This window comes from Pygocentrus nattereri, chromosome 1, assembly GCF_015220715.1.
Source record: "Pygocentrus nattereri isolate fPygNat1 chromosome 1, fPygNat1.pri, whole genome shotgun sequence".
Classification (NCBI taxonomy): domain Eukaryota; kingdom Metazoa; phylum Chordata; class Actinopteri; order Characiformes; family Serrasalmidae; genus Pygocentrus; species Pygocentrus nattereri.
This window is the reverse complement of record NC_051211.1, coordinates 18,025,430-18,045,930: the sequence shown is the minus strand read 5'-3', so window position 1 is coordinate 18,045,930 and position 20,501 is coordinate 18,025,430. Positions and strand designations below refer to the sequence as shown.

The 20,501-nt window shown below is 37.1% G+C and overlaps 1 protein-coding gene across 1 annotated transcript in view; it reads left to right on the top strand.

Moving 5' to 3' along the window:
• The first annotated feature begins 1,794 nt into the window (after positions 1-1,794).
• Positions 1,795-20,501, top strand: part of LOC108411313 — a 30,159-nt gene continuing 11,452 nt past the window's right edge. The window contains exons 1-13 of the mRNA XM_037541631.1: positions 1,795-1,867; positions 2,966-3,041; positions 5,285-5,665; positions 5,763-5,822; positions 8,633-9,061; positions 9,150-9,536; positions 9,629-9,679; positions 11,976-12,419; positions 12,749-13,129; positions 13,211-13,282; positions 17,135-17,554; positions 17,743-18,132; positions 18,230-18,298. Of these exons, the coding sequence (XP_037397528.1) occupies positions 2,993-3,041; positions 5,285-5,665; positions 5,763-5,822; positions 8,633-9,061; positions 9,150-9,536; positions 9,629-9,679; positions 11,976-12,419; positions 12,749-13,129; positions 13,211-13,282; positions 17,135-17,554; positions 17,743-18,132; positions 18,230-18,298 (3,133 nt within the window). The 5' untranslated portion in view covers positions 1,795-1,867; positions 2,966-2,992. The remainder of the gene's footprint in view (positions 1,868-2,965; positions 3,042-5,284; positions 5,666-5,762; positions 5,823-8,632; positions 9,062-9,149; positions 9,537-9,628; positions 9,680-11,975; positions 12,420-12,748; positions 13,130-13,210; positions 13,283-17,134; positions 17,555-17,742; positions 18,133-18,229; positions 18,299-20,501) is intronic.

Genomic DNA, 20,501 nt, shown 5'->3' with positions numbered 1-20,501 from the left:
CTTCCTACATACAAAACAATTTAAAAATAAGGCTAAAATATCTAAGCATAAGGCTAAAATATATAAAGTGCAGTATTTAAGGAAAAAAGAAAAATCTTAAATATAAAGAAAAAGAGACTATAAATAGACAGGTGAGGTAGCAGTTGTTGCACATTCCTTGGACAGCTTATAGCGTTATATAATATTGCACATCTAAGAATTATTGCACAGAAAGAACAGAGATTATAGAGTGCACTCTCGAGAACAAATGAATAATAAATAGAACAGGGGGTGGAGTGGAACACTGGAACAGTGTAAAGTGGCCTATGAAATCAGTGCCAGTAAAGAGCAGAATTGGTGTTCAGTCGGTTCTACTGAGCACAGTGTTCTATGTGTCCTATGAAATGAAATCAGTGCTAGTAAAGAGCAGAAGTGGTGTTTAGTCGGTTGTACTGAGCATGTTGTCAGTGTGTGGGTCTGGAAGTGTTCAGTTCCCGTACAAAGTTTATTAACAACAGACTGTCAAAGCATTTCTGAGCCCATTGGGTTATATCCTTCACAGAGACAGGCTGGTTTCAAATGCAGCATCATCTGAGGGGTTGAACATCATAGGCATTTAGTTTGGGCTTTCTACCTTTCCCTTAATACACAGAGTTATTATGGAGTAATAGAGTAAAATATCTCATTTTTTTGCGATCTCGGCTAAAGAAGCATCAATCCAAAAATTAAAACCTCTCAATCACCAATTGCAAAATTGAAAAAAAAAATGGTCTGGGAGCAGAGTCAGTAATTTAAGATGGTTTATACATCTGAAGGTATTTGAGAGCAGCAAAACGCAAACCAGTAAAGCAAGGTTGGCACACCTGAAACTGTAGCACACCTGGAATGCTGTCCTAAAGAAGATATGCATCCCAACCCTAAAGACCACAAAAGTATGGAATGCTGTCAGAAGATTCAATCCAAACCTGATGCTAACTGATGGAGAACACAAATTAAGATACATATCCGGCAAGATCAGAGGGTTAACTCTATGTAGATTCTTATTATTCACTAACTGCTCATTAACATATTTTGTTAATGATCTAATTAATTACCTTTATTAAAACAATAACAATAAAAATAATAACAAACAAAAAATAAATAACTTAAAATATTAATGTACAATATATTATAATTATATTATAAATTATAATTAAAAAAAATAAATAAATAAGGAATATACATTTTGTTTGTACAGCTCCATTTCTGCTATCTGACATCACATCACAGGGTTTTTCAACACCAAAGTCAACTTTACTGTCTATCTAAGCACAGACTGCATGATAAACAACACTGTTAGAAATACAGGTTCTGTGTGGGTACATTTTTCATTCATCATAATACAAACAATGTAATGTTTTCTCAAAGGTACAAGAGTGGTACTTACATCCAATTGTTTACCTTAAGGGATAAGCTCCAGCAACTTTGATTTGTTATCTAATCACTAATATTGTCAATTATGGAGCTTATAAGCTAAACTGAGCAGCAACTAGAACTAAAGCATGTTACCTAGCAATGTTAGGGGTGAACCCCCCATATTTTATGTTATTCCTTAGTATTTGGTACAAAAATAAGCATACTGGAGATAGAATCTCCTCGCTGTTTCCACACTAAATTACATGAAACTCTTCAGTTTCATCAAGACTTGATTATCATTGGAACGATACTCTCTGCTGAACTGATTAAGGTAATCTCTGAGATGTTTTATGACCCTCCCACATTCCTAAATAAAGGTATAAATATGTTTGTTGTACAGTAAAGGAGCCCAGCAGGTGCAGTTGCAGGAGGAGCATCTTTAGGGATCTCTACGACTGCTGGCTTCTCACTGCTACTTAATATGCCTTGTTAGGTAAGTCATCAGTAATTGATACTTTTGTGAAAATTTATTTTTTTTGTGAATGGATTTTGAATTATGTATGTGAGGTGCAAACTGATTAGGGTGTTCCTGCCGAAATTATGTGATGTTTATAACTATTACTACAGGTCTCCAAATATTTAAAAAAATCATTGTATGATTACAAATATAAAAGAAAACATTTTTAAAGTGCATTAATCTCTGTGTTGATAAACTGAATTTACATGACTATGATTGTCATCCGCACAATGTTCAGAATCCATACAATTAAGAGATTGTCACATTGATCAATATATTCAATTAAACACATTTACGTGCAGAAATAAAAGAAGACATGACAGCGAACAATGATCTACTCTCTCAAACTATCAAATATTGTGTTAAAGCATGTCCACAAGTTATTACAAATGCAAAGAGTCCATAACGCAGCTGGAGTACTTTAACCTGGTGAGGTGCTGTAATTTGAGTGATTACTGATCACATATGTGATTTTAAATCTAATACAAATATGCCTATAACATTACCTTTTATAATTTACTATATGTGTTTCCTTCAGTATAAGTAGTGCTGTAGTAACAAATCCAGGTAATAAACACCCACATGTCTGTTTGTTTATTTGTTTTTTTTTGTTTGTTTGTTTTTTGGCTGCCAAGAATAAAGGCTTATCATTTAAATGGAACACTTGCCACAGTTCTTTTATTCTTTTATCCTCAAGCTCAGTATGGGATCACTGTAAAGTGATGGGCTAATACAAAGTAGATATATAAGTATCTGAACCTCTCACAAGGTACAGTGATTTCTTGTTGTTGGGTGACATTTGTTAAGGTAAAAGAGCCCATTGTATTAGTCTATTTTTATTCTATCTGCTATTAACTAGATTTTTTTATTGTTTGGATCCATTTCATTTTAGTCCTAATGCTGAAAAAATGACATTGAAACTTTGTATTTATAGAATCAGCTAGTTGAATATCTTAAAAATGACACTGCTAGACAAATCAATCTAGTATGTATATTTGCCTCATGATATCATGAGGATAGTCACATAACTTTATGCAGGATAATATTAAATTATCCTTCTACTTGATCATGCAGGTTTGAACTGAGGAGCAGTTAATCATAATGGGGTTTCTAATCACACTGGGCATGACACTTCTGTTGGTAATGAACGGTAAGTTTGTTTTCACATTTTCAAATACTAATCTACTGCTAATTAAGTACAACCCCATTTCCAAGAAAGTTGGAATGCTGTGCAAAAAGCAAATAAAAATAGAATGCAATGATGTGCATATCATTTAAACCCCATATTTAATTGATACTAGTACAAAACCAACATATTAAATGTTGAAACTAAAAAACACTGTGCTGCATCACCTCTTCTTTTAACAACACTCTGTAGGTGTTTGAGACCGACTGCTGTAGTTTTGAAAGTGAAACGTTTGTCCATTCTTGTTTAATATAGGATTTCAGCTGCTCAACAGTTTAGGGTCCCCTTTATTGCATTTTTCGTTTCATAATGCTGAAATGTTTTCAGTGGTGACAGGTCTGGGCTGCAAGCAGGCCACTTTAGCACCAGGACTCTTTTACTACAGAGCCATGCTGTTGTAATATGTGCAGAATGTGGTTTGGCATCATCTTGCTAAGTAATCACAAGGATGTTGGCCGCCCACTGCACACCATCATCATGGACAGGAGGAGCATGTTTAATGGTAGGTTGCTGTCACAGAGCTGCTCACTGCAGATGCCTGCAGCGCTCACTGGAGCAGTTTGCAGCTGAGTGTGATGTGGTTGGTATGCAGATCAGCACCTTCAAATCTGAGTCCATGGTCTTAGCCCGGAAAAGGATGGGAGCATGCCCACTACAGATAGGTAGAAAGAACTTGCCCCAGGTGGAGGAGTTTAAGTATCTCGGGGTCTTGCTCATGAGTGATGGGAAGAGGGATCGTGAGATCGGCCGCAGGCTGGGACAGGCAGCAGCAGTAATGCAGTCACTGTACCAGACTGTAGCGGTGAAGAGGGAGCTGAGCCATAAAGCAAAGCTCTCTGTTTACCAGTAAGTCTACACCCTGACTGTTACATTCCCCTCAGATGTAGCGAGGGGGAGGAGAGGAGGAGTAACAAAATAACATGGCATGGCATGTAAAGCATGAATGGAGGGAAAATCTAAATATGCACATGTACAGTCATTTTTCCAGTTTGCTTCCTGGTGAAACTTTAAAATCAATAGTAATACATAGATAATATCACGAGCATCAGTAGATGTAGTTAAAATGCTAGAATTTAAATTGTCTTTCATATATAAATTAAATGCTCATAAGTAAACGTGTCATTCTGTTATTCCTTTCCTTTTCCTATCACTCGTTTCTGTTACCTGATATCTTTGCCAAACATCTTACTTATGTCATCAGTCATTAAAACATATTAAGAACTTGATGTGTAACTTGATTACATGCTAAAAAAACACTCAAACCTGTTTATCCAGTAACACCTAAGAAAGAACATCAATCAGTTCATGTTTTTTTGAAGATTAGATTTTCTCTCTCTCTCTCTCTCTCTCTCTCTCTCTCTCTCTCTCTCTCTCTGTCTCTCTCTCTCTCTCTCTCTCAAAAAAAGTCCTCTGTTGTTTTGCTTGGACTTTACAAGATATTGGAAACATTCCTTTGAGATTCTGGATTGCATCATGTAATTCCTGCAGATTTTTCAGGTGCACAATTTCCAATTCTTCCACATCCCTAGACTGGATGCACCAGCCTGGACTATTAACACAAGGCAGATTGGGCCCATGGATTCATGCCATTAGTGCCAAATTTGTACCCCTACTACCCGTGTGCCTTGGCCAAAATTGAGATTCAACAGGCCAGACAGTGTTTTGCCAGTCTTTACCTGTCCAGTTTTGTTGAACCTGTGCCCTCTGCAGCTTCAGCTTTCTGTTCTTGGCTGACAGAAGTGGAACCCAACATGGTCTTCTGCTGTTGAAACCCATCCTCCTCAAAGATTCTGAGATGCTGTTATGCTCACCACAGTTGTAAAGAGTGGTTATCTGAGTTACCAAGCCATCCTGCCATCGCAAACCAGTTTAACCATTACCTGTGACCTCTGTCATAAGCAAGGTGTTCCTGTTCAGTGCAGTGTTTGCTAGTCATGTAGTCATGTGCTGGCTATTTTTTTGTGTTATACTCAAAATACGATCAAAACTCTGTATTGTTATGATCTTTTTTGTAGGGATAAAATGGGATGTTAATTAATTTGTTTTAATAAAATAAACAACAACAGACACTTAAAGAAAAAGTCCAAGTGATGTAAAAAATCTAATGCTTTTTAACTCTGCACTTAAACCAGATCAGTAGAATAATCAATATATTGCATTTTTTGGATAGATATTTTAGCCTTTTGTCATTTTTGTTTCCATTAAAGCCAAATCAAACACCATTGATCCCTGCAATAAATACACTTCACTGGATCAACCCTGGAGAGCCAATAATGAGACTGGACTGAACATCTGTGACAGAGATTTTAGCTGGAACGGCTGGTACCGATTGTTCTACTATGGGATGAACATTCGTTTGTCTGAGAGCTGTGTTCCTGCATACAGATGTGGTGCCTATTACACTCTGTGGCTCAACGGTCCTCATCCTCAGATAAAGGATGGAGTGGTCACTCGTCAGGCCTGTGTAAATTCGCAGGGTGACTGCTGTTTCTTTGGTTCCACCTCAATTAATGTAAAGACTTGTCCAGGAAACTACTCTGTGTACAAGCTTGTCAGGCCAAGCTACTGCCCTACGGCTTACTGCACAGGTACAACTTCTAAACTTCATAGATTTTATCTATGAGTGTTTTAGTCATCATGATTTTATGTCATATGTTGCATGCTTAAAATGTTTCCTCTTTCCAGATGTCAGCACCATAACCCCAAATCCTGCCACAGCAGCTTCAGAATCCAACACAAGCATGAGTAGGTTTTCACAGTTGTTGTCGTCTATTTGGTCTCTTAAAGGTGCAGTGCATAAGATTTAGGAGAATCTATTATCAAATATGTTTATCAGTAGAGCTTGATCACTTTTTTGTGCGCTTTGAACTAACCCTTTATATCTACATAGCATTTTGTGTTGTGAGAAGTTTAAGAAGCCAAAGTTTGACAAAGGATGGATCAATTTATTAAGTAGCACATTAAAAAGCAAAGGAGGGTGAATCCTTGGTGTCAAAGAAGTGAAACAAAGAAGTGTGGTGGTTGGCTAGTGTAGTGCTTAACACCTTTGCCTTCTATGCTGTAGACTGGGGTTCAATCCCTGACCAGGGCAAGCACCCTACACTATACCAATAAGGGTCCTTGGGCAAGACTCCTAACACCACCTTGGCATACCTGTGTAAAAAAATGATCAAATTGTAAGTCGCTCTGGATAAGAGCGTCAGCAAAATGTCATAAATGTAAATGAAACCATAAAGAAGCAAATCAAACTCAGGACAGGCAAACGCAGAAAACAAGGCTCAACATTGATGTCGACAATCCCATGTGGAAATCGCTGAGAGGGACAAATGTTTTCAGAGTGACACTGAAGTTGCCTGTTCTGTGCTGGAGAGGTAATTTAGCAAACCAATCTATGGGCTCTACTACACACTTAGAGTCTGCAAGCTCACCATTAGATGCCTCTAAATCTCACACAACTGCACACACTGCACCTTGTTGATCTGATTTAATTATCAGTCATTTCTTTTTCCCCACCTCCATTCCATAGAACCACTTGATATAAATCTATCCTCAAGTCTCCAGGAAGATAGATAATTGCCTACTTTTTAATGTATCATTAGCTCTTTAATGTCTCAATAGGCAACAGCATAGGTATGTGTCAGCACTGAACAATACCTTTATTGTTATTGTTATGCTAACATTGGTAACAAAAACATTGCATTGTGTCTTCAAACTCATCTTTGTAAATATATACCCAGAAACGTTTCTCCACCCATTAAAATGTATCTAGATCTTTATTTTTGTCATGCAGACACACCAATGTGGTTCACAACATGCTATGATACTTTATTCTAAAATCTCCACATAGGGGAATAGTGGGGCATCCAATTATCGCAACCACTTTTACGTCAGCACAATATGTGGCAGCATTCTGCATAAGACGACCAAAGATGTAGCTGTGCAAATTTATAAACATGCAGACAGTAAGGTAACTTGGCAGAGAAGCTAAGCTTCTGTTTTTGAAAAAAAATCCAAACAGTGTCCGATTACAATTGTGATGACCACATTTACACTTTTATCTTTTTGAGCCTGAGTACACACATGAGGAAACTTACCTGCTGGATGCCAGTAACTCACATGACAGAATAGCAGACACTGCACCTTGTATGACAGGAATTAGGTTTATTTATGTCTGGAGTCTGATGTGTGCTGCATAAATAAAAATAATGCGTGGCCACGACTTAGTAAGGTGTGTGAACAAGATAATTAAGTTGTGGCCATGACTTAGTAAAGCCTGTGAATGATCTCCTTCTCATGCCTTACTAAGTCATGTCCACGACATAATCATCTCATTCCCATGCCTTACTAAGTCGTGGCCAAGCATTACTTTTATTTATACAGGATGTCATCAGTGGGGCTCCATAGATGTGAGGAATGGGGGCTATGAAGATTAATAAAAAAGAAAACGAAGCTTACCTCAAATCCCCTTCTCATTTGTAAAAATGTACTTGAACCAGCTGGAGATTTTACGATATCCCATTTGCGACCTTCCTTGTAAATGTCAGGTGAAAAAAGAGAACATTGAATACAGACATTTTTATTCGCCAGCTTCTTATTTGAATTTTCCATTCCACCTTAAGAGGTGCAGCAGTCATGTCCCACTATATGTACAAGTGGTAGGATGTAACTGATGCACTATTAAAATGCATGACATTTACACTGAATGGCGCTCTCACTAGTTTGTGGTTCTTTGTTAAAAGCCAGTTTTGATGTTTCTGTGTCATTAGGAAATCGGTGGTAAAATACCAGACTACACCTAGATATATTTGTTCTATTTACTGTTTACATAAAATGGTCATATATATAACATTTAAGGAGAGGTTAGCTAGAGTTCTGTTAACACATCCCAAAAAAAGGCTGCTCTTATGCTACATCCAGCCTTCTCGCTTATCGTAATCATGATATCCATCAGCTTTATCTAAGATTGCATTTTATGTTGATATCATGTAGCCCTACTCTTCACTTTCATATATTCATATATTTCAGGAAAAGTCCAATACTTTTGCATTTTAAGATTATTTAAGATCACAGATTCTATTTTGTATCACTCAGAAACATGGGGGGGGGGCAGCAACATATTGCAGGACAATAATGAATAAAGAAAACAATCAGTTCAGAATAAATATAAAAACAGAGAAAACTTGTCAGTATGGCTTAAATGATGGTTCAGATAGCTTCATGTCCTCAAAATTGAACCAGCAGGCTGACTAAATGACTTTACAGCCTACAAAAGTATTCACAAGTTTTGGTGCCCCTGGTGTTTTGTTGATTTTCTAAGTGAAAATAAGACACATCTTCTACAGAGCGCACACTTCTGCACATTTTAATGTTAATAAACAGTTGCTGTTTATTTACTGAACTTAACATACTAAAAGAAATAGATACATGTAAGTAACATTCATACACTTCAACTTCATACATAAAAGTTGTTCTTCTTGTTAAAATAGGAAGGTAATTGATTTGAAAAACAGAGATTTGAGTGAAAAATGTTACTCACAGAAATGTCTCTTCTTCAGCTACCACTCCAACCAACTACAGCTTTGATCCCTGTAAAAACTACAGAGTTATTAATGACTACTGGAGAAACACACGCAGTACTGACACTAACTCCCGAGGTCATGATGACACTGTTGTTGAATGGAAGGGCTGGTACAGACTGTACATTGAGGGCAAAAGTGCTCAGCTTGCTGAAACTCTCTGGTGTAAGAGTTACACAACATGTGGTGGTTACACTACACTTTGGCTTGGTGGCTCTCATCCGCGACTAGAGGATGGCATCATCACCCAAGAAATCTACAAATCTGACAACTATTATTGGTGGTACTATAACCAATGCAGTTTCACTAGATCCAGCTCAGTCCAAGTGAAAGCATGTCCAGGAGATTACTATGTCTACAAACTTGTCAGGCCAGATGTATCAGCCCCAATGCCAACATACTGTGCAGGTAAATTCACTCACAGCATCAACTTCATATTGTTAGAATGAGTTCTTCTCTGAACAACTCATATTTGCATATCTTCATTCTATTACAGTTGGTTTTAACAGCCTCACAGATGATCCATGTCACAACTATGTCTCACTGGATCAACCCTGGAGAGCCAATAATGAGAGTGGATTAAACATTTGTGACAGTGACTTCAAATGGAACGGCTGGTACCGGCTGTTCTATTATGGGATGAACATCCATATGCCAGAGAGCTGTGTAGATGTGAACAGATGTGGTACTTATTACGGTCTGTGGCTCAATGGTACTCATCCTCGGATAGAGGATGGAGTGGTCACTCGCCAGGTCTGTGCAAATGCAGGATATGACTGCTGTTACTTTAGATCCACCCCAATAAGGGTAAAAGCATGTCCAGGAAACTATTATGTCTATGAGTTTGTCAGCCCAATCATCTGCAATATGGCTTACTGTACAGGTACTGCATTTATGTTAAATGCTTTACACTATGCTTTAATGATCTGAATATTGCAAATCCTGTATCAATAATGTGTTAACATTTTCTTTTAGATGTCAGTACAATAACCCCAACTTCAAGTGCAGAACTTAACTTAACCACAAGTAAGTTTTCATTGATATTTTCATGAGTAAACTGCATATAGTAGTATAATATATGCTGAGTATATAGTAAAGTACTGGATAAAGTATTATTCAGAGACTACTTCTAATACTTCTACTTCTAATACTACTAATGTATTATCTAATACTAATACTAATGTATTAAGACCAGGCAGTCAAGTTAAATGTATTGTGTTTCATGAATCGAACCTAATTAAAACTTAAATCTTATTTAGGGGATAAAAAAACACTGTTGACATGTTGTGTTTGCACTTAATAATTAACATTATGCTATATCAGAGACTATTCTGAATGAATAATTATATCTATTTATAACCTAAAGTATGTTTTGTATGTTTATATTGTGTTCAGAACAAAACTGTGTGTCTCCACTTTCCTTTTTTTATACTTTTATTTTTTTCTATCTTTCAGAAATACCTGCTGCTGTAATAATACCTTTACATTGTGTGAAAATGTTGAGAAAATTAGACCAACAGAAACACAAATTTATTTTTATTAATAAAGTTTTATAAATATTCTAAATTATTTGTAATAAAATATATGTAGCACTTTATTTTAAAATGTGGTAACTATGATTTAATAGAAAAAAATATAATAATTTATAATTGTATTATTATTATTATTAATGGTAAGCATATATAGTAATTTGTAATTAAGACTCGCAAGTGTATATACAGTATCTCTCTAAAGTAAGTACAAAAAATAACTCAACACATAGCCAATAACGAGCACACCTTACAGTGAACCTGTCCAAATTGTGCCAATATTTTGTGTCACTGCCATTATTATCTAGCACTCCCTTAACCCTCTTGGATATGGAATTCACCAGAGCTGCACAGGTTGCTACTGGAATCCTCTTTCACTCCTCCATGATGACATCATGGAGCTGGTGGATGTTAGACTCTTTGCACTCCTCCTCCTTCCACTTGAGGATGCCCCACAGGTGCTCAAGTGGGTTTAGGTCTGGAGACATACTTGCTCAGTCCATCACCTTCATCTTCAGCAAAGCAGTTGTCATCTTGGAGGTGTGTTTGGGGTTGTTATTGTGTGAGAAAACTGCCATGCAGTTTCCAAAGGGAGGGGATCATGCTCTGCTTCAGAATGTCACAGTACATGTTGGAATTCATATTCCCCTCAATGAACCGCAGCTCCCCAGTGCCGGCAGCACTCATGCAGCTCCAGACCATGATGCTTACAACACCATGCTTGACTGTAGGCAAGAGACTGTTGTCTTGGTACTCCTCACCAGGGTGCCACCACACATGCTGGACACCATCTGAGCAAAACAAGTTTATCTTGGTCTTGTCAGAACACAGGACATGATTCCAGTAATCCATGTTCTTGGACTGCTTGTCTTCAGCAAACTGTTTGCGGGCTTTCTTGTGCATCAGCTTCAGAACAGGCTTCCTTTCAGGATGCTGGCCATGCAGACCGAGTTGATGCATTGTGCGGCGTATGGTCTGAGCACTTACAGGTTGACTTCCCTCTTCTTCAACCTCTCCAGCAATGCTGGCAGCACTCATGCATCTGTTTTTTGAAGCCAACTTCTGGATATGACGCTGAACATGTGGGCGTCTTTGTTTGACCCTGGCGAGGCCTGTTGTATGACCTTGTACCCAAAGCACCAAATTTAACAGCCCTGCACTCCATTCACACCTGGAACCTTGTAACTCTGAGTCACATGACACCAGGGAGGGACAATGACACAATTAGGCATAATTTGGACATGTTCACTGTGAGGTGTAGTCACTTCTGTTGCCAGCTATTTAGACATTAATGGCTGTGTGTTGAGTTATTTTCAGAGGACAGTAAAGCTATACTGCTATACAAGCTGTACATTGACTACTTATGTGCAAGTTTCATTTCTATAGTATTGTTCCATGAAAAGATACAGTATAATAAAATATTTGTATTATATATATATATATATATATATATATATATATATAAAGTAGTATATTTCAGCTTATAAAGGTAAAAAGTAATAGCAAATACTATTAAACTGCTTCAATAAGGAGTAAATAAAGTAAATACTCTTTTTCAGTACAGTTATTCATTTCCTATTGATTGGTATTTTTACTGGGTAAATGCTCTGTAATATGACATTATACGTATCTGCAAAGTATGTACCAGAAGTAGCACACATATATGCATTAAATACTAGTTATTTACCATTGTAAAGCTTTTGTTCCAACAGTGACATTTGTGTGAGATGTTGACCTTTAATATTAAAAGTTCCTTATTGAAATTTGGAGTTATGTTTCTGTTTCCATAACAGCTACACCAACCAGCAATGGCTTTGATCCCTGCAATAAGTACATTGTTATTGATGAAGACTGGAGAAATGCACTCACTACCAGTAAAGGAGGTCATGATGACACTCTTGTTGAATGGAGCGGTTGGTATCGGCTGTATCTGCAGGGCAAAAGTGCTCAGATCTCTGAATGGTGCACGAGCTTCACTACATGTGGTGGATACACTCAGTTCTGGCTCAATGGATCTCATCCACAATTAGAAGACGGCATCGTCACCCGAGAAATCTATGGAACCAACAACTATTACAACAACTACTACTACTACTACTACTACTACTACTACAATAACCAGTGCAGTTATACACACAGATCCAAACCAATCCAAGTGAAAGCCTGCCCAGGACATTACTATGTCTACAAACTTGTTAGACCAGAACTGTCCATTCCGATGCCCTCATACTGTACAGGTGTTTTGAAATTTTCCCCCACTATATTTCTCTATTAATAAACTATCTTTATAAAATATATTTCTAATATTTTTTCTTCCTCTAATTTGAGTGGGTGATGTCAGGAATTATTGATCCCATAATAAAACAATTTAGCCTTAACAAAATCATTAATGTTTTGTTTTAAACAAATGTTTAAATGTGAAATCTTTCAGTGTAAGTCTTTCTATGTTTTAAAATTAATACACAAATCAAACTTCCTTTAAACAATAATATAATTCAGACACATGGAAACTTACATGTAGATATTTTTTTTTTAATTATAACAAGACTTGTTGTTTACATTACAGTTGCATTTGACAACGTTGCTGACCCCTGCTACAACTATGTCTCACTGGATCAACCATGGAGAGCCAATAATGAGACCGGATTCTGGCTTTTTAACAGAGACTTCAATTGGAACGGCTGGTACCGGCTGTTCTATAAAGGGATGAACATCCGTTTGTCAGAGAGCTGCATTCCTACATACAGATGTGGTGCTTATATCACTCTGTGGCTCAATGGTCCTCATCCTGAGATAGAGGATGGAGTGGTTATTCGTGAGGCCTGTGGAAATGCAGGAAGTGGCTGCTGTTCCTTGCGCCTCAACCCAATTCGTGTTAAAGCATGCCCAGGAAACTATTATGTCTATGACCTAGTCAATCCACCTTACAGCACAGGCTACTGTACAGGTGATTGTACATTTTTTGTGATTTCTTTTTTTATTGCACAAACTCGTTTACAATTTTTATTTTTAAATGTCCTCTTTTCAGATGTGAGCACTATAACTCCGACTACTGTTCAAACAACCACAGCTACTGATGCAGAATTTAACAACACTAAAAGTAAGTACTTATATCATGAGAAAACTATATTTAAAGTTTCTTAAAATAAGAAAAAAGAAACCTATGAACTAACATGAGATAGCTAAATCAGTAAATATTCCAGTGACTTAAAGTTTTGTAGGGAGATGTAACACTATTAAGTAATTTTATAATAATAAAATCTAAAATTAGCAAATATATATATATATACACTCACCGGCCACTGTTCAATTGCTTGTTAACACAAATAGCTAATCAGCCACTCACATGGCTGCAAGTCGATGCATTTAGGCATGTAAAGGTGGTCAAGACAACTTGCTGAAGTGCAGACTGAGCATCAGAATGGGGGAAGAAAGGTGATTTAAGCGACTTTGAACGTGGCCTGGTTGTTGGTGCCAGACGGGCTGGTCTGAGTATTTCAGAAACTGCTGATCTACTGGGATTTTCACACACAACCATCTCTAGGCTTTACAGAGAATAGTCAGAAAAAGAGAAATTATCCAGTGAGTGGTCAGTTGTGTGGACAAAAATGCCTTGTTGATGTGAGAGGTCAGAGGAGAATGGGTTCTGATGAACCGGTTCGAGATGATAAAAAGGCAAGAGTAACTCAAATATCCAACTAAAATCTTCCAACACCTTGTTGAAAGTATGCCACGAAAAATGAAGGCAGTTTTGAAGGCAAAGGGGGGGTCCATTATAAGGCAGTAGGTTTGTAGAATTTAATTCTTTAATTCATTCTTGATTTTCTGCCTATTTTTTTCAATTTAATCACTAAGGAAATTATATATATATATATATATATATATATATATATATATATATATATATATATTAGATACAGATAGATATATAGATATACATATGTAGTCTCAATCTGTAGTTCTCTGTTTGCTTTGCTTTTGCTTGCACTTTTTGCACATTTTGTGCTGATTAAAAGAATCTGCTAGTGTGGGTATTAAGTAAAATCATTTTTATGAATCCGTATTCAAGTACTATGACACTGTATTGACACTACTATGTACATTTTCTCTGGCCCCTAAGTAAAGTGAGATCCATTTTACAGTTCATAACATTTTATAATCCTTATTCAAGTACAATGACACTGTAATGACACTAAAGTATATTTTCATAACCTTATCCTTACTATAAGTGCTTCATTTAACAGTTTATAAGGTGCTGTTTTATATCCTACCCAATAAACAAACATTTGTAAATTAGTAAGAAAATTGTTATTGTTGGCAATAAATGGCAATGGCAATAAATCAAAATGTGGAAACAAAATTATATTAAGCACTTTTACTGAATAAAATATAATGCCTTCAAAGTTTTTTTTTGTGATTATCATGCATATTATTTGGCTGCACTACAAATTGACTGTAGTAAATATGAATTAAACTTGCTTTGTACCAACCATATTAACAATACTAAAGTACTCAAAAGTTCAAAACATCCTACTTAAACACAGCACATAACAGCAATTAACATTTCCTACAAGATTTTTTCAGTTTGACAGAACAAAACCTAAACAACCAATTTAAATGACATCAATTTGAATCAAAAATATTTTATCTAATGTAAATGCTATGTAAAGCCCCATAATTGGAGCAGTGCATACAAGTGTGTTTGTTTTGACATTTTGCTTTTCAAAGGCCCTCTGGAGTCACATCTTCTGTAGGACTTCAGTGCCAGTTTGCAGCACTGTATGTCCCCTTCTATTGTCTTCACCGCAAAAAAAGGATGAAAATACTATTCAACAATCATATGCATGAATATCTAAAATTACAGCCTTATGACTTTGGAAAACCTTCATTCTTAAATATACTACTCCTGGGCTAACATAAAATAATAAAATCCCTGGGCCAACACAACAGTATTATGACCCCCAGATCAAGACTGGATGATGTTCCTGGTACTGCATAACATGCTAAGTACCTTATTGTGGTAAGAAAACAAAAAGGTGCGTTCCAGAACTTTCTTATATGTCCCCAAGGAATATTAGGTATGATTTTCCTTGAACTGTAAAGGTCTAAGTGTGCTAACTGTTAGCTAGATAGGCAGCTCCAAACAAGCTGAAAGCTCCAGTTCCATAAGTCTATTTAAAAATGCTGGAAGAAATTGTTCCAAGCTAAACTTTAACAGTGAAAAAGGGCATTTGCTGAGTATTCAGGCTTACCATAAGGCGTAACTTCCTAGCATTAGCATTGGCAATAGCAATCAGACTTTAACTAACCAGTGATAACTAAAACCACCTACAGTAAATGCTTATCTGTGTAAGTAAAACCAGGACTATATTATTGAGCATGGATGATGTAAAACAAGAACTTCTAAAAGAATTTTCTTATGCTCACCAGGAGGTGCAGATGAACTGGAGCTTCCCTTAAAAAAGACTTTAATGTCATGAAAAATATGTCTTTTGACATAGCTGTTATGTCCAGTTGACATCAAAGTAGTTTTCATGACAGCTCATGCCTTTTGGAATACGTATTTCTAAATGTTTATGAATGTTTGTGTCAGTTGTCATGAAGCACTTATGTAGGTGTCATCTAGCCTTCTAAACTGTGCCCTACAGTAAAGTATTACCAAATATTCTTTGTATTGTCATGACACATTCATTTGTCTGATAAAACTGCAGATAAATACAGTGAATGTATGTTATTGCCAAGTCTTTGACAGCATCATGAAGCTCATGTCCTCACATTTATTTGTCAACTAGAGCACCACAGTTGACATAAAATATTTGTTATAAAACATTCAATTCAAGCTAACTAGTAAGCACTTACCAAAAAATGATATACAGACTATTATGACTATACCACACATCACTATAACAATTATTGCTAATTGCAATATAACACTGTAATATTACTCATCATTAAATATACTATGTAGAATGTAATTCAAGTAATGTGTTTGTGTTAAAAAAATGTCTTTTTGAAAAGAAACTAAAGTACTTTGTTCTTTATGAACCACATATAGGTTAATGTTTCTCTTGTCTTTCTTTTTAACCGTGTGATTATTAACTCAAGGTATATAAACTATATATAAACTGGAAAAAAGTATTGGGACACCATGTGTTTTATTCAGTCCTACTGCAACAGGTCTGCAGTCTGCCTTCACAAACATCTGTGAAAGAATGGGTCTAAAGAGTTCACTGAATTCAAAATTGATACTGTTATAGGAGGCCACCACAGCAAAAGTCATTTTGCAAAAATCAATTTGCAAAAAAAAAAAAATGATGAACTGTGAGTGGTATTATTGAAAAGTGGAACCACAGCAACTCAACTATGAAGTTGCAGCCCAAGTAAAATTACAGAGCCTGTTACCCTTTACATTGTGTGTAAATGTCATGATGAATGGACCAAAAGAAATGGCCCAAAATGACTTAAGTCTGGTTCCATTGACTTACATTAAAAGTAAAGTGTGTTTTTACTTCTTTTGTAACATTACCATTTGGAGATACAAGGTTTTATATATATATTATTTGTATATATATATATATATTATATACAAATAATAATGATTCTCACATTTTATGAAGAGATGATTGTGAGACAAGTGGGTCTTAAATAGAATGCCCTCAAAAACGTAGGCTGGGGTGATGTGAACAATGCTACTCGAATAGTATGTTGCTGCCAGCTAGAGTCCTGAGTTGATGCAACAGCCTCCAGATGGCGGCAACATACTACTCAATTAGCATTTTGCAGCAGAAGGTTAAGCCTTCATAGCAGGGGTGTCCAATCTTTTCCGCAAAAGGGCTGGTGTGGCACTGGAGAAATAACTATTGTTTTCAGTTTAAGTGATGTGTGAAGTTGATACTGTCAAAATTATGTTAATTTAATTGATGAGAAATTAAAGCACAAACTGTTTCCACAGCAACCACTCCAACCAACAACTTTGACCCCTGCTATGAATACACCATTCTTGAGGATGACTGGAGAAACATAAGCTACATCTACTGGTACTCATACAATAGAGGTCATGATGATACTGCTGTTGAGTGGAGCGGCTGGTATCGGCTCTTTTTTCATGGGGAAAATGCTCAGATTCTAGAGGGCTGTGTAAACAACGTACAATGTGGTGGTTACACTTCACTCTGGCTTGGTGGCTCTCATCCACAGCCAGAGGATGGCATCATCACCCAAGAAATCCATGCCTCCAGAATTGATGAAAACTACCAGTGTAATTACCATAGGTCATCCAACCCAATCCAAGTAAAAGCTTGTCCAGGTCATTACTATGTCTACAAACTTGTCAAGCCGGATGTGTCACTCATAATGCCTACATACTGCACAGGTAACAAAGTTATTTTGCTTTTGTTATGTACTTTTCATCTGCTTATAAATTAGACAAAATTAAACATAATTAACCATAAAAAATATCTTTACATAACTTGTACACTGTGGATAGTTTTGGTTTGAGTTTAGAACAAGTAGTCTAAGCATTATTGCTACAGAAACAGAATATTACGGTTTCCATTACAGTTGCTCTCACCCACCCAAGTTATGATCCCTGCTACAACTACAATGTGCTGGATGATCCTAGAAGAGCTATAAACCAAACACGCAACAGCTGGTGGTGTGACACAGACATGAACTGGAATGGCTGGTATCGTCTTCTGTATCAGGGAAGTAATATCCGAATGCCAGAATCATGTGTTAGTCAGGGCATGTGTGGCACTGATGTCCCTCTCTGGCTGAATGGTTCTCACCCACGACTGGAAGATGGTGTGGTCACTCGGAAAATCTGTGGAAACTGGAATAATGACTGCTGCTATTTCAAGTCTTACCCCATTCAAGTGAAAGCTTGTCCAGGAAATTACTACGTATATGAGTTTTTGAGTCCATCCATCTGTTCATCAGCCTACTGTGCAGGTACACTTGATTACTGGAACCCAGAGCATTTCATTATAGTTTTTCTCTCTCTTTTAACTTGTTTATTTTAAATTAATATTAATTTGTCTCATTACAGATATCGATAGCATTACTCCAGTTGATGACCCAGAGATCCCAGAATTTATAGATCCTATGACCACTACAGGTAAGTTATGGTAACACTTTATTTGAAGGCTACATAGGGACTTCATAACACATAAAACAATACATATTTTACAACATACAATAAACAGAAATTACAATAAAACATACAATATTTAGTAAAGTAAATGAAATTGTACTGACCAAAGTTATATGAATCTTGTGTCCTGTTTATTACAGTCTTATGAGTGACACTCACAGGGTATTTAAAAGTAGACTAGTATGCCTTACTATATGCTGAAATTACAAGGGTGGCAGGGTTGTCCTGATCCTGCCTTCCTGTGGAAAACAGATAATTTTCCCCTTCGATATATATGACTGTTAATATACTATCCATCCATCCATCCATCCATCCATCCATCCATCCATTTTCTAAACCGCTTCTCCCACAGGGTCGCGGGTGTTAACATACTATATACTATATCATTTTAAACAATGTACAACGCCAATTCCAATAAAGTTGGGACGTTGTGTAAAACATAAAAATCCATTTCAACCTATACTCAATTGAATACACTACAAAGACAAGATATTTAACCTTCAAATGGATAAACTTTATTGTTTTTTGCAAATATTCACTGGGAAAAGACTGGGAAAATTGAGGAATGCTCAAAAAACACCTGTTTGGAACATTCCACAGGTGAACAGGTTAATTGTAAACAGGTGAGTGTCATGATTGGGTATAAAGGGAGCATCCCTGAAAGGCTCAGTCGTTTACAAGCAAGGATGGGGCGAGGTTCACCACTTTGTGAACCACTGCATGCCGTGACCTTTGATCCCTCAGGCTGCACTGCATTAAAAACCGACATCATTCTATAACGGATATTACCACATGGGCTCAGGAACACTTCAGAAAACCATTATCAGTGAACACAGTTCATCGCTCCATCTACAAGTGCAAGTTAAAACTCTGCCATGCAAAGCGAAAGCCATATATCAACAACACGCAGAAACGCCGCCGGCTTCTCTGGGCCCGAGCTCATCTGAGATGGACTGACGCAAAGTGGAAAAGTGTCCTGTGGTCTGACGAGTCCACATTTCAAATTATTTTTGGAAATCATGGACGTCGTGTCCTCCGGGCCAAAGAGGAAAAGGACTGTCTGGATTGTTATCAGTGCAAAGTTCAAAAGCCAGCATCTTTGATGGTATGGGGGTGTGTTAGCACCCATGGCATGAGTAACTTGCACATCTGTGAAGGCACCATTAATGCTGAAAGGTACATATGGGTTTTGGAGCAATATATGCTGCCATCCAAGCGATGTCTTTTTCAGGGACGTCCCTGCTTATTTCAGCAAGACAATGCCAAGCCATATTTTGCACGTGTTACAACAGTGTGGCTTCGTAGTAAAAGAGTGTGGATACTAGACTGGCCTGTCTGCAGTCCAGACCCGTCTCCCATTGAAAATGTGTGGTGCATTATGAAGCGCAAAATATAACAACGGAGACCCCGGACTGTTGAACAACTGAAGTTGTACATGAAGCAAGACCGGGAAAGAATTCTACCTACAAAGCTTCAACAATTAGTGTCCTTAGTTCCCAAATGCTTATTGAGTGTTGTTAAAAGGAAAGGTGATGTAACACAGTGGTAAACATGCCTCTGTCCCAGCTTCTTTGGAACATGTTGCAGGCATCAAATTCAAAATTAGTGAATATTTGCATAAAACAATAAAGTTTATCCGTTTGAACATTAAATATCTTGTCTTTGTAGTGTAATGGGGGCAGTCATGGGCTGGAAGTTAGGGAACTGGTCCTGTGACTGGAAGGTTGCCGGATCAATCCCCAGGGCTGACAGCGCATGACTGAGGTGTCCTTGAGCAAGACACCTAAACCCCAATTGCTCCCCGGGCACAGTGGATAGGGCTGCCCACCGCTCCGGGCAAGTGTGCTCACTGCCCCCTTGTGTGTGTCTATTCACTAGTGTGTATGTGGTGTTTCACTTCACAGATGGGTTAAATGCGGAGGTGGAATTTCCCTGTTTGTGGGATTAATAAAGTATCACTTAAACTTAAACTTATTCAATTGAATTATGTTTTACACAACATCCCAACTTCATTGGAATTGGGGTTGTAACAATATGCACTGAAAGGGCTTGTTCTAATTATACATACAGACTCATTTGCTTTTAAGTTTCCGTCTCAGAGTGGTTTGGTCCACTGCCTACCATACTTGAATCCAAATCTATGGAGGCAGGATATCCACAATTACAT